The sequence below is a fragment of the Rana temporaria genome, chromosome 8, assembly GCF_905171775.1.
Source record: "Rana temporaria chromosome 8, aRanTem1.1, whole genome shotgun sequence".
NCBI lineage: Eukaryota > Metazoa > Chordata > Amphibia > Anura > Ranidae > Rana > Rana temporaria.
This window is the reverse complement of record NC_053496.1, coordinates 182441262-182456000: the sequence shown is the minus strand read 5'-3', so window position 1 is coordinate 182456000 and position 14739 is coordinate 182441262. Positions and strand designations below refer to the sequence as shown.

General features: G+C 42.8%; 2 protein-coding genes and 1 long non-coding RNA gene across 3 annotated transcripts in view; all 3 read left to right on the top strand.

Annotated features, from left to right (window-relative positions):
• Window positions 1-14739, top strand: part of LOC120910202 (gastrula zinc finger protein XlCGF26.1-like) — a 1148070-nt gene that overhangs the window by 8933 nt on the left and 1124398 nt on the right. The window lies entirely within an intron of this gene.
• Window positions 2035-7276, top strand: LOC120910032 (gastrula zinc finger protein XlCGF26.1-like). Its single transcript, XM_040321880.1, has 3 exons — window positions 2035-2070; window positions 2199-2313; window positions 3956-7276. The coding sequence occupies exons 2-3, from the start codon at window positions 2262-2264 to the stop codon at window positions 5722-5724; spliced, it is 1821 nt and encodes a 606-aa protein (XP_040177814.1). The 5' UTR covers window positions 2035-2070; window positions 2199-2261; the 3' UTR covers window positions 5725-7276.
• Window positions 11366-14503, top strand: LOC120910276. The gene is made up of 3 exons (XR_005741481.1): window positions 11366-11567; window positions 14234-14367; window positions 14484-14503. It is a non-coding gene; the product is annotated as an uncharacterized LOC120910276 (long non-coding RNA).

Below are 14739 nucleotides of genomic sequence, written 5' to 3'. Positions count from 1 at the left end.
TGAGCCCATCCCTAATCATAAATATAGAACCTTTTATTCTAATTTTATTCCAGAGCCTCGGGTTTATTGACCGGATACATCCTAAATATAGAACCATTTATCCAACTGTCCATCCAGAGCCTCTGGTTTATAGACCGGATACATCCTAAATATAGAGCCATTTATCCAACTGTCCATCCAGAGCCTCTGGTTTATAGACCAGATACATCCTAAATATAGAACCATTTATCCAACTGTCCATCCAGAGCCTCTGGTTTATAGACCAGATACATCCTAAATATAGAGCCATTTATCCAACTGTCCATCCAGAGCCTCTGGTTTATAGATCAGATACATCCTAAATATAGAAGCTTCTATCCAACTGTCCATCCAGAGCCTCGGGTTTATAGACCAGATACATCCTAAATATAGAACCATTTATCCAACTGTCCATCCAGAGCCTCTGGTTTATAGACCAGATACATCCTAAATATAGAACCATTTATCCAACTGTCCATCCAGAGCCTCTGGTTTATAGACCAGATACATCCTAAATATAGAGCCATTTATCCAACTGTCCATCCAGAGCCTCTGGTTTATAGATCAGATACATCCTAAATATAGAAGCTTCTATCCAACTGTCCATCCAGAGCCTCTGGTTTATAGACCAGATACATCCTAAATATAGAAGCTTCTATCCAAATGTCCATCCAGAGCCTCTGGTTTATAGACCAGATACATCCTAAATATAGAAGCTTCTATCCAAATGTCCATCCAGAGCCTCTGGTTTATAGACCTGATACATCCTAAATATAGTGCCATTTATCCAAGTGTCCATCCAGAGCCTCTGGTTTATAGACCGGATACATCCTAATTATAGAGCCATTTATCCAACTGTCCATCCAGAGCCTCTGGTTTATAGACCGGATACATCCTAAACATAGAACCATTTATGCAACTGTCCATCCAGAGCCTCTGGTTTATAGATCAGATACATCCTAAATATAGAAGCTTCTATCCAACTGTCCATCCAGAGCCTCTGGTTTATAGACCAGATACATCCTAAATATAGAAGCTTCTATCCAAATGTCCATCCAGAGCCTCTGGTTTATAGACCGGATAGATTTAAATGACCACATAGATAAGGATAGATACGGACCACCGTAAAGTGAATGAAGGTATATTACGGAAATTGTAGGTGAATGCTCTGCACACTGCTATACACTTTTAAATATTTATATATTTTGGGAATTTTGGAATTCTTGCAATACGTGTTCAAACTGGCCAACTGCATACCTCTCTGGCCAGTCCCGACTCTACTCAATGCAAATACATTTCTGCGTACAGCATACTTTAATGGACATGACATAGTGCCAGTATGGGGCAGACAGACACAGCTGGAGGGTATTAAACCTGACCAGATAGGTGAAGAGGATTCTGGGATTGTACTTATTAAAAATTTACTTGTGCACAGGTTTAATGAAGTAGTGAAGAGGACATCTGGGCAGTTGAAAAATAGATGCTGATCCCATGATCCATTATTAAAAGGACACATGGATCTCTACAAGGACGTCATGATGGAGAATCAGCCGCCCCTCACATCACCGGGTAAGAGGAGACTTTATTGTAAAGGAGAGAGCAGTACGGAGGCTCCACCTAGATCCCCCATCATCTGATAAACACATAGAAAAAATGTATTCAGTCAGTGTGTGTGTTTCCTACAGATGGATCCAGTAATGGGAACCCACCAGAGAGATGTCCCCGTCCTCTGTATTCCCGAAATTCCATACAGGAAGGTCACACCATCCCCCACCATCATCAGGTAAATGAGGAACAATCCCTTGTGAATATTTTTAAACAATCATGTGTGTTACAGTGTGTGTTTTATTATATATTCAGAGTGGAAACCTCGGGGATGATAATATTGATGTTAAAGAAGAGTATAAAGAGGAGGATGAGGAGTATGGCGTGAAGGAAGAGTTTTCAGGACACAAGGATATGATGGAGCCACCTAATACCAGGAACCCACCAGAGAGATGTCCCCGTCCTCTGTATTCCACACAAGAAGGTCACACCATCCCCCACCATCAGGTAGGTGGGGTTGGAGCATCTACAACTTGAAAATGTGTCCAACTTGTATAAGTTCATCATCTCTGAGTTCTCCGGGTATTAGTGCTCATGTTTTGAGGATGTTTCTTTTTATCATTTTGTGGTTTTAGGGTGAGGAACTCATTGATATAAAAGCAGAGGTGAAGAAGAAGGAAGAAGAAGAGACGTATGTGATGGGTGATCAGCAATGTATGAAGGAGGAATCTTCTCTGAATATCAGCTCAAGTGAGTAATGAGCAGAAACTGATCACATTTAACTCTTACAGTTTAGGTCCACAGATGCCACTATAATTCAAAGCTATGCTTCTTGAGAACCAGTTCGCACCTAGTTTCACTGGAAGCAAATGCTTACTGCTGGACCAACATGACAAAGGTCCATCTCCATTCCCCAATATAACATCATCTTTCCAACAAATGAGGAGGAGATACTGTACACCAGGGGTTGACAACTCATCGATCCTGAGCTACCTGTCGACCATTGACAGGTAGCTCACGAACGCGTCCCAGTGTTGCCGTCCCGGGCCTTTCTTGAGCTCCACGGGCACCAAATCCTAGGCTGCAGAGGAAGCCCCGCCCCATGCATACGTGCAGCTGTGGGGCGGAGAAAGCCTCTGAAATAGCTCGGTCAGGTTCGGGCTCTTCTCTGAGCACGCCCAAGCTCTTCCGCGGTCATCCCCACTGGCCTTCCTCCCGATCCAAGGGGCTGGTACCAGGACATGTAGGTTTTTTACTGTTCCTTCCCTGAACCACTCCGCATTTAATAAAACTTCTGTGCTCCCCATCCCCTGATGCCCTCCTGACACTCACCCCCTAATGCCCTCCTGATACCCACCCCTCCTGAAACCCAGCCCCCTGATGCCCTCCTGACACACAGCCCCACTGATGTCCTCTTGAGGCTCCAGCATCATGCCCAGCTGTCCTGACCCCCTATACATTGCCCTCCTGACCCCAGTACTACCTATTCCGAGTACTACTGACCTCTGTACACTGCATCTCGGTGGTCTTTGATCTCTTTAATGTTTCCAGGTAGATCCCCCATCTCTCAAAGGTTGCCTACTCCTGCTGTACACCATATGAAAGGTCCATCTCCATTCCTCAGTATAACGTCATGTTCCCAACAAATGAGGAGGAGATACTGTACACCATATGAAAGGTCCATCTCCATTCCTCAATATAATGTCATGTTCCCAACAAATGAGGAGGAGATACTGTACACCATATGAAAGGTCCATCTACATTTCTCAATATAATGTCATGTTTCCCAACAAATGTGTTCAGTAAGGAAAAAAATTGAGGAGACTTAGAGGATGACTATAACAACATCATCAATGTATCTACTACACAGCTAAATGTTCCATATAAAGGGTCCATTTCCATTCCTCAATATAACGTCATGTTCCCAACAAACGAGGAGGAGATACTGTACACCATATGAAAGGTCCATCTCCATTCTTCAATATAACGTCATGTTCCCAACAAATGAGAAGGAGATACTGTACACCATATGAAACGTCCATCTCCATTCCTCAATAGAACGTCATGTTCCCAACAAATGAGGAGGAGATACTGTACACCATATGAAACGTCCATCTCCATTCCTCAATATAACGTTATGTTTCCATGACATTATGGTTTGGGTGTACCATCTGGTCTGATTTGTGTTTATAGTTTGCTGTTAGGATTGTACCCAATTCAGTTCCAGAGCTCTGGGAAAGTTTAAAATGTTGAACCAATTATATATATATATATATATATATATATATATATATATATATATATATATATATATATATATATATATATATGTCTCCTGAATACAAGGTGCATAAAAACAAACATATTATATTTAAAAATTTCCTTCCAACAGATGGAAAGTATTGTTCAGAGATCGATACATTGGAGAGAAGCCTTATTACTGCAAAAGATGGTGACGTTGCACAATCGTCTACAAAAGTAACATTTTACTATTTGGTCAGACCGATGGATCCTTCTAATCCTGAGAAATCCCATACTATGACTTCAGATGTCCATCTAAGACCAATTGATCCTTCTAATCCTGAGGAACCTTCTGAGAAATCCCATACTATGACTTCAGATGTCCACCTAAGACCAATGGATCCTTCTAATCCTGAGGAACCTTCTGAGAAATCCCATACTATGACTTCAGATGTCCATCTTTCCCATACTATGACATCAGACGTCCATCTATGTTCTCACAGTGCTGACCAATCAACAGATCCATCCAATCTCCAGAAACCCTCTTCAACCCATGAGGGAGCTCACACAGGAGGGAGCACATTGTCATGTTTGGTGTGCGGAATAAGTTTTGCTAAGAAACAAAACCTTCGTGTACACCAGAGAACACACACTGGTGAGCGTCGCTTTTCCTGCTCAGAGTGCGGAAAATGTTTTTATGAGAAAAAACACCTTGTTATACACTTTAGAACACACACTGGCGAGCGTCCCTATTCCTGCTCAGAGTGCGAAAAATGTTTTTATGAGAAACACATCCTTCTTGCACACCTTAGAACTCACACTGGCGAGCGCCCCTTTCCTTGTCCAGAGTGCGGTAAATGTTTTTCTGAAAAGCAAAACCTTCACAAACACCAGAAAATTCATGCGAGTGAGCTTCCTTATCCATGTTCAGAGTGTGGAAAAGGTTTTCCTACAAAACAAAACCTTGTGAATCACCAGAGAATACATACGGGCGTGCGGCCCTTTTCCTGTTCAGAGTGCGGAAAATGTTTTTCTACAAAACAAAACCTTGTTATACACCAGAGAATTCATACGGGCGAGCGTCCCTTTAGCTGTTCAGAGTGCGGAAAATCTTTTTCTGAAAAAGGAAGCCTTCGTAAACACGAGAGAACTCATACGGGTGAGAGTCCCTATGACTGTTTAGAGTGCGGGAAGTCTCTTTCTAGTAAAAGATGCCTTCATAAGCACCAGAGAACTCACACGGGTGAGCGTCCCTATGACTGTTTAGAGTGCGGGAAGTCTCTTTCTAGTAGAAGTTGCCTTCGTAAGCACCAGAGAATTCACATTGGTGAGCGTCCCTTTTCCTGCTCAGAGTGCGGAAAATGTTTTTATGAGAAACAACACCTTCTCATACACCTTAGAACTCACACTGGCGAGCGTCCCTTTTCCTGCTCAGAGTGCGGAAAATGTTTTCATGATAAACACATCCTTCTTACACACCTTAGAACTCACACTGGCGAGCGTCCCTTTCCTTGTCCAGAGTGCGGTAAATGTTTTTCTGAAAAGGCATACCTTCACAAACACCAGAAAATCCATGCGAGTGAGCTTCCTTATTCATGCTCAAAGTGTGGAAAAGGTTTTCCTACAAAACAAAACCTTGTGAATCACCAGAGAATACATACGGGAGTGCGGCCCTTTTCCTGTTCAGAGTGCGGAAAATGTTTTTCTTCAAAAGCAAACCTTGTTATACACCAGAGAATTCATACGGGTGAGCGTCCCTTTTGCTGTTCAGAGTGTGGAAAATCTTTTTCTGAAAAAGGAAGCCTTCGTAAACACGAGAGAACTCACACAGGTGAGCGTCCCTTTTCCTGTTCGGAGTGTGGAAAAAGTTATTGTGACCAGACAAGACTTCGCAGACATCAGAATAAAAAACACTGTTGACCGTCCATATAATAAAATGTTTATAATGGGGTAAATTCTGGCCAAATTCCTGGTTTTATTTATAAGTGGAGCTTATTGGGAGGAGTCTTCTGTTGTCTTCTGTTTCTTGGAGACTCCAAATGGTGGGATGTCCCTCCTATAGTCTTCTGTCGGGTTCTTCTGTTTTTTGGAGACTCCAAATGATGGGATGTTTCTCCTATAGTCTTCTGTTTCTTGGAGACTCCAAATGGTGGTGGGATGTCCCTCCTATAGTCTTCTATTGGCTTTTTCTGTTTCTTGGAGACTCCAAATGGTGGGATGTTTCTCCTATAGTCTTCTGTTGGGTTCTTCTGTTTCTTGGAGACTCCAAATGGTGGGATGTTTCTCCTATAGTCTTCTGTTTCTTGGCAACTCCGAATGGTGGTGGGATGTCCCTCCTATAGTCTTCTATTGGCTTCTTCTCTTTCTTGGAGACTCCAAATGGTAGGATGTTTCTCCTATAGTAATCTGATGGGTTCTTCTGTTTCTTGAAGACTCCAAATGGTGGGATATTTCTCCTATAGTCTTCTGTTTCTTGGCAACTCCGAATGGTGGTGGGATGTCCCTCCTATAGTCATCTGTTGGGTTCCTCTTTTTCTTGGAGACTCCAAATGGTGGGATGTCCCTCCTATAGTCTTCTGTTGGCTTCTTCTGTTTCTTGGAGACTCCAAATGGTGGGATGTCCCTCCTATAGTCTTCTGTTGGTTTCTTCTGTTTCTCGGAGACTCCGAATGGTGGAATGTCCCTCCTATAGTTTTCTGTTGTCTTCTTCTGTTTCTTGGAGAATCCAAATGGTGGGATGCTCTTCCTGTATTCTTCTGTTGGCTTCTTCTTTTTCTTGGAGATTACAAATGGGTCTACTGTTGGCTTCTTCTGTTTCTCGGAGACTCCAAATGGTGGCATGTCCCTCCTATAGTCTTCTGTTGGGTCTTCTTTTTCTTGGAGACTCCAAATGGTGGGATGTCCCTCCTATAACTGAAAAATAATCTGCATGGGAATAATAAAGAAATTAGTCCATTAAATATTGAAGATGATATCAGTCTTAAGTCTAATAAAAGAGAAACACAGGAAGCACAATGGAGCTCACGTTCCTCCCGTAGTTCCAGTCTCACATCCATATTACATCTCCGAAATAATCCTCTACATGAATAAACACTGTAAATGGGCAGAGTTACCTGTATTTGAGGTTTTATACATAGAAAATTAACCTGAAATGATCAATAAGAAACTTTAGCGCAAAATGCACGGACGTGGGTGACTTGATTTTTCCATCACAGTGATGGAGGTATATATAGAGGACTACAAAGAAAGGACGATGGTGGCAGACGGATGTGGGTACCGTGCATGCCCGGTAGGCGCTGTTCTCTATTAGCAGTGAGTGTGCTCTTGGGGTTTATAAATATTACTTTGCTAGTAATCATTTACTGTAAAAAAAATAAAAAATAAAATTCCAATGAGATTTGAAAATTCCAATCACATGGCTAAAATAATGATCCTTCTTCTTGTATTAAAGCTTTGTGAATTGAGCCTCTTATGTTGTATTTCATTGTTGTGTTTTTTTCTTCTTCTTTCTTTAGTTTAAAACTCAAATTGTTGTTATTCGTTTTATTTGTGTATTGTCTGGATTTGATTTGAGGTATAATCTGTGTGTGAAATCATCGACATAACCTAATAGAAGAACGGACCATGAGGCAGGGTGTGTGGAACCATAAACCAGGCGGAGACAGAAAATGCAGGTAAAGATCACACCTTTAATGAAAAATAGCAAACATAACACAGTTCAGGAACGTAGTCAAAAACTGAGGCCAGGGTTTTGAAGCCAGAGCGGGTAATCAGACGAGCCGGGATCAGGAAGCCAGGAGTCAGCGTTATCAGAAGACACAAATCTGGACCAGGAAACAGAAAGATGTCGGCCAGGCCAAGTCATAACAGGAATGCAGCAGAGACACACTGAAGATATTGACCACGCAAGGACCCAGAGAAAATGAGCAAGGCACTTTAAATAGCAAAAAGGGACTGCCTGAAGGAATAATGAGGCAGGTAATGTTAACCAGCTGAGTTACTGTGGAAACAATGAGTTGCTGATAATTAACCAACAGCTTAGCAGCCTTGAGCACTGAGAAGTGAGCTGCTAGCAATAGCAGAAGCCCAGCCCTGACACCTGGATCACCTGCTGGTGGCACTGTGAATCCCAGAGTGTAAGGTTGTAGTGTCTCTGTCTACCAGCGGTTGTCTCCCAGTAGCCAGTAGATCCCAGTAATCTGTTTTCACCTGATGCTGGTAGGGTATTTAGGTCCTTCCTTTCTGAAACCATGAATAAGACTGAAATCACACTAATAATAATAATAGTAAAAGGTAAAAAGCAAATGTAGTCAAAACATAGCCAGAATTCCGGAACGGAAGTCAAACAAGCCAGGACATCAGGGAGCCAGGGATCAGCGTACTTCAGGACAAGCCAGGAAACAGGAGAATCAGCGTAGTAGAACAGCAAGCAGGATCGGGAACCAAAAGGGACGTCAGCCAAGCAAGTCTTTAACAGGTACACAGGAAATAGTCTTTCTCAGCTTCTGAATGTAAAGATGACCATATGAAAGATCCATCTCCATTCCTCAATATAACGTCATGTTCCCAACAAATGAGGAGGAGATATTGTACACCATATGAAAGGTCCATCTCCATTCCTCAATATAACGTCATGTTCCCAACAAATGAGGAGGAGATACTGTGCACCATATGAAAGGTCCATCTCCATTCCTCAATATAATGTCATGTTCCCAACAAATGAGAAGGAGATACTGTACACCATATGAAATGTCCATCTCCATTTCTCAGTATAATGCCACGTCCATAGGTGTGCGCAAGGGGTGTGCCACCCTAATCCTGGGGTTGGCAACCTGTCAATCGCATGATTGAATGACAGTTTAACTGTGATCCTTCTTTGCCAATCCCGAGGAACCTGGACAGAAGAGTCTGCAGGGGGTGGAATTTAGTGGAACCGAACTGTACTTTTCCTCCTGCAACAGCTGAAAATTGGTTTCTCCTCCTCTCCCTCTCGCTGAAATTCAGAAGGAAAATACAAGGGATTAGTACCAATATATGCCACCCCCCTGTCCCTGTTCCTTATCTTTCTGCTGCCCAGGTCCCCCCATTGTTCCAGGATGGAGAGCGGGGAAAAAGACGGTAAATATGTCACAAAGCATGTTTTGGAGCTTTGAGGTGCACACCTTAATGCAACAGGCTGCGCACACTTATGGCCACGTCCCCAACAAATGAGGAGGGGATACTGTACACCATATGAAAGGTCCATCTCCATTCCTCAATATAACGTCATGTTCCCAACAAATGAGGAGGAGATACTGTACACTATATGAAAGGTCCATCTCTGTTCCTCAATATAATGTCATGTTCCCAACAAATTAAGAGGAGATACTGTACACCATATGAAAGGTCCATCTACATTCCTCAATATAATGTCCTGTTTCCAACAAATGCATTCAGTAAGGAAAAAAATTGAGGAGACTTGGAGATGACCATAACAACATCGTCGATGTATCTACTCCACAGCTAAATGTTCCATATAAAGGGTCCATCTCCATTCCTCAATATAACGTCATGTTCCCAACAAATGAGGAGGAGATACTGTACACCATATGAAAGGTCCATCTCCATTCCTCGATATAACGTCATGTTCCCAACAAATGAGGAGGAGATACTGTACACCATATGAAAGGTCCATCTCCATTCCTCAATATAACGTCATGTTCCCAACAAATGAGGAGGAGATACTGTACATCATATGAAAGGTCCATCTCCATTCCTCAATATAACGTCATGTTCCCAACAAATGATGAGGAGATACTGTACACTATATGAAATATCCATCTCTAATTTATGTAGCGCCCTGCTCCTGTTGGGTAGGCGTTATTCGTAAATTTAAGTTATCTGAGCTGTAGTTTAGCTCAGAATGATTATGTCAAATTATGGGTTTCTCTTCCAGTTCAGCTGCGTTGCACTTTTTCCACTTGACTGTAGGTGTCGTTGTCACCACGGGTCAAGGTTGGAAATGCAACGGGCTGGGTGTATTGGGTATTCTCTTCCCAGAAGCAGCCCAGTGGTCGTGGTCTCCATTGCTGTGCATTCTGGGAAGGGGTACTTAAGGACAGACAACTTTCTTGTGGGGTCTTCCAATCCTGACCTGATGGCCCTCCTGGCCTCAGGGATGTTTTAGCGATTTTTCGGCCTCTGAGCCTGCTGGCCCGAGGCTCTGCTACTGAAAGTAGGCCCAGGAGTTTCTGGGGCACACTGGTCCAGGGGTGGTCCTGCGCTGTCTTGCCTGCGGGAAGAAGCCGAGCAATTGGGGACTCAATTGGAGGATGCATCCTGGTCAATCTACCTCACAGTACTGCCGGCTGGCTGAAAGATCCTGATACTGTGTAGCTGTGTTTTTGGAACTTTGCAAAGTGTGTGTGTGTGGTTACACGGTCCTGTGGCAGAGGACTGTGCAACGACTCGACTTCATACATCAAGTCTGTGGCAGAGACTTTTGAACGAGCTTTGCATCGGCTGCTAGGTCAGTGAGAGAGGCCTATCCGGTGGTTACTGAATCCAGTGTGGAACGGTTTGTCCTCTGGATCCAAGAACATACCCGTGATCCGCAAAGCAAGGCACCTGAATCTCCCCTAACCATCCATCCGTACTGTTACAAGTTTTGTTTAAAAAAACCTTGAAAGAGACTAAGGCCCCGTACACACGAGAGGATCGATCCGCTGGAATTGATCCGCGGACCGACTCCAGCGGATAGATCCCCTGAAGTGTACGATCCAGCGGATCTGTTTCCGCAGATTTTTGTCCCCGGGGATGGATTTCCAGCGGATCAAAATTTCTTGACATGCTAAGAAATCGATCCGCTGGAATCCAGTCCAACAGATTGATCCGCTGGTCTGTACAGACTCACCGGATCAATCTGTCCGAATCCATCCCCCGCATGCGTCGTAATGATTCGACGCATGCGTCGCCGCGTCATCATCGCGGCGACGGCGCGACACGTCACCGGGGATGGAATTCCGCTGGGATTTTGATCTCATGGTTAGTACAACCATGAGATCAAAATCCGCCAGAGGATTTATCCGCGGAAACGGTCCCCCGGACCGTTTCCGCGGATAAATCCTCTCGTGTGTACTAGGCCTAAGTGTTGGTGCAGACATTTTTGAACAACTCTTCAAGGAGGACCCCTAAGACTAACGTGATGAACAGTGAGGTAACGGCAGGCCCAAATTTAAACCAGCAGCTCCTGCGGGGGTAGTGCTACATTTATAAATATAATATAATGCAGGTAACTTTAATCTGATGCCACATAAAAAATTGCACCCACCATTGTATTTTAGAGGACCTCTGTTTTCAGAAAACATATAATAATCTGGAGGAATTGATGTTTTATAGATTAATTAGATATTTCTAGCCCAAAATGCAGATTATAAAAGTGCAAAAAAAAAAAAGGAGCATGCAGAGCGTTTACAAATACAGATCAAACCCTTATTATATGACGTGCGTGTGTCATTAATGGTCATAATGTATGAAATATATCCGAAGAATAAGCTACAGGGCAAAACATTAAGACGTAACGTAGGACGCCGTTATTAAAACGACCACAAGATGGCGATATCACTTACTGTGCGAGTGTGCGTGGAACGCTATGACAGGAAGTGAGGTAAAGTAGAAACAGGAAGTGATGTAAGAAAAAGAAAAGGCGATTAAAGGGAAATACAGGAAGTTCTGAGAGAGAAGAACGAGGTGGAGAGGAGACATCACTGGATTATACAGAGGAGGTAATATTATATTATATTTACACCCAGTAACCCCCCCGTCATGTCTGTCCTCTTCCTCCATAGTCACTGTGACGTCTTTTATCTCCAACATCCACTACTACAGACATATCACATCCTGTATATTGGAGTTAATTTATAATATGTGTCCAGATACGTCCTAAATAGGAATGGGCTCAGGTGTGTTCGGATCGTACCCACCAGGAAGCCATCACTGCACAGCGCCAATCATAGGCAGCGTGTGTATGTGCAGCTGCGGGAAATACCTCACTGCCTATGATTGGCGGAGTGCAATGACGGCTTCCTGGTGGGTACGATCCGAACACAACTGAGCCCATCCCTAATCATAAATATAGAACCTTTTATTCTAATTTTATTCCAGAGCCTCGGGTTTTTAGGCCGGATACATCCTAAATATAGAACCATTTATCCAACTGTCCATCCAGAGCCTCTGGTTTATAGACCAGATACATCCTAAATATAGAACCATTTATCCAACTGTCCATCCAGAGCCTCTGGTTTATAGACCGGATACATCCTAAATATAGAACCTTTTATCCAACTGTCCATCCAGAGCCTCTGGTTTATAGACCAGATACATCCTAAATATAGAACCATTTATCCAACTGTCCATCCAGAGCCTCTGGTTTATAGACCGGATACATCCTAAATATAGAACCATTTATCCAACTGTCCATCCAGAGCCTCTGGTTTATAGACCGGATACATCCTAAATATAGAACCATTTATCCAACTGTCCATCCAGAGCCTCTGGTTTATAGACCGGATACATCCTAAATATAGAGCCATTTATCCAACTGTCCATCCAGAGCCTCTGGTTTATAGTGCAGATACATCCTAAATATAGAATCATTTATCCAACTGTCCATCCAGAGCCTCTGGTTTATAGACCAGATACATCCTAAATATAGAGCCATTTATCCAACTGTCCATCCAGAGCCTCTGGTTTATAGATCAGATACATCCTAAATATAGAAGCTTCTATCCAACTGTCCATCCAGAGCCTCTGGTTTATAGACCAGATACATCCTAAATATAGAAGCTTCTATCCAAATGTCCATCCAGAGCCTCTGGTTTATAGACCTGATACATCCTAAATATAGTGCCATTTATCCAACTGTCCATCCAGAGCCTCTGGTTTATAGACCGGATACATCCTAAACATAGAACCATTTATCCAACTGTCCATCCAGAGCCTCTGGTTTATAGACCGGATACATCCTAAACATAGAACCATTTATCCAACTGTCCATCCAGAGCCTCTGGTTTATAGACCAGATACATCCTAAATATAGAACCATTTATCCAACTGTCCATCCAGAGCCTCTGGTTTATAGACCAGATACATCCTAAATATAGAGCCATTTATCCAACTGTCCATCCAGAGCCTCTGGTTTATAGACCAGATACATCCTAAATATAGAGCCATTTATCCAACTGTCCATCCAGAGCCTCTGGTTTATAGACCGGATACATCCTAAATATAGAACCATTTATCCAACTGTCCATCCAGAGCCTCTGGTTTATAGATCAGATACATCCTAAATATAGAAGCTTCTATCCAACTGTCCATCCAGAGCCTCTGGTTTATAGACCAGATACATCCTAAATATAGAGCCATTTATCCAACTGTCCATCCAGAGCCTCTGGTTTATAGACCTGATACATCCTAAATATAGAGCCATTTATCCAACTGTCCATCCAGAACCTCAGGTTTATAGACCGGATACATCCTAAACATAGAACCATTTATCCAGCTGTCCATCCAGAGCCTCTGGTTTATAGACCGGATACATCCTAAACATAGAACCATTTATCCAACTGTCCATCCAGAGCCTCTGGTTTATAGACCAGATACATCCTAAATATAGAAGCTTCTATCCAACTGTCCATCCAGAGCCTCTGGTTTATAGACCAGATACATCCTAAATATAGAACCATTTATCCAACTGTCCATCCAGAGCTTCTGGTTTTTAGACCGGATACATCCTAAATATAGAACCATTTATCCAACTGTCCATCCAGAGCCTCTGGTTTATAGACCGGATACATCCTAAATATAGAATCATTTATCCAACTGTCCATCCAGAGCCTCTGGTTTATAGATCAGATACATCCTAAATATAGAAACATTTATCCAACTGTCCATCCAGAGCCTCTGGTTTATAGACCGGATACATCCTAAATATAGAGCCATTTATCCAACTGTCCCTCCAGAGCCTCTGGTTTATAGAGCGGATACATCCTAAATATAGAAACATTTATCCAACTGTCCATCCAGGGCCTCTGGTTTATAGACCGGATAGATCAAATGACCACATAGATAAGGATAGATACGGACCACCGTAAAGTGAATGAAGGTATATTACGGAAATTGTAGATGAATGCTCTGCACACTGCTATACACTTTTAAATATTTCTATATTTTGGGAATTTTTGCAATACGTGTTCAGACTGGCCAACTGCATACTTCTCTGGCCAGTCCCGACTCTACTCAATGCAAATACATTTCTGCGTACAGTATACTTTAACGGATGTGAAATAGTACCAGTATGGGGCAGACAGACACAGCTGGAGGGTATTAAACCTGACCAGGTAGATGAGGAGGATTCTGGGATTGTACTTATTAATAATTTACTTGTGCACAGGTTTGATGAAGTAGTGAAGAGGACATCTGGGCGGTTGAAAAATAGATGCTGATCCCATGATCCATTATTAAAAGGACACAAGGATCTCGACAAGGACGTCATGATGGAGAATCAGCCGCCCCTCACATCACCGGGTAAGAGGAGACTTTATTGTAAAGGAGAGAGCAGTACGGAGGATCCACCTAGATCCCCCATCATCTGATAAACACATAGAAACAATGTATTCAGTCAGTGTGTGTGTTTCCTACAGATGGATCCAGTAATGGGAACCCACCAGAGAGATGTCCCCGTCCTCTGTATTCCCGGGATTCCACACAGGAAGGTCACATCATCCCCCACCATCATCAGGTAGATGAGGAACAATCCCTTGTGAATATTTTTAAACAATTATGTTTGCTACAGTGTGTGTTTTATTATATATTCAGAGTGGAAACCTCGGGGATGATAATATTATTGTTAAAGAAGAGTATAAAGAGGAGGATGAGGAGTATGGAGTGAAGGAAGAG

What these genes read in the sequence shown, in the direction of transcription:
- LOC120910032 (XM_040321880.1), top strand. Translation starts at nt 2,262, where the DNA reads ATGGGTGATCAGCAATGTATGAAGGAGGAATCTTCTCTGAATATCAGC. An exon ending in TTCTCTGAATATCAGCTCAA is followed by an intron (nt 2,314 to 3,955) that starts GTGAGTAATGAG and finishes TCCTTCCAACAG; the next exon opens with ATGGAAAGTATTGTTCAGAG.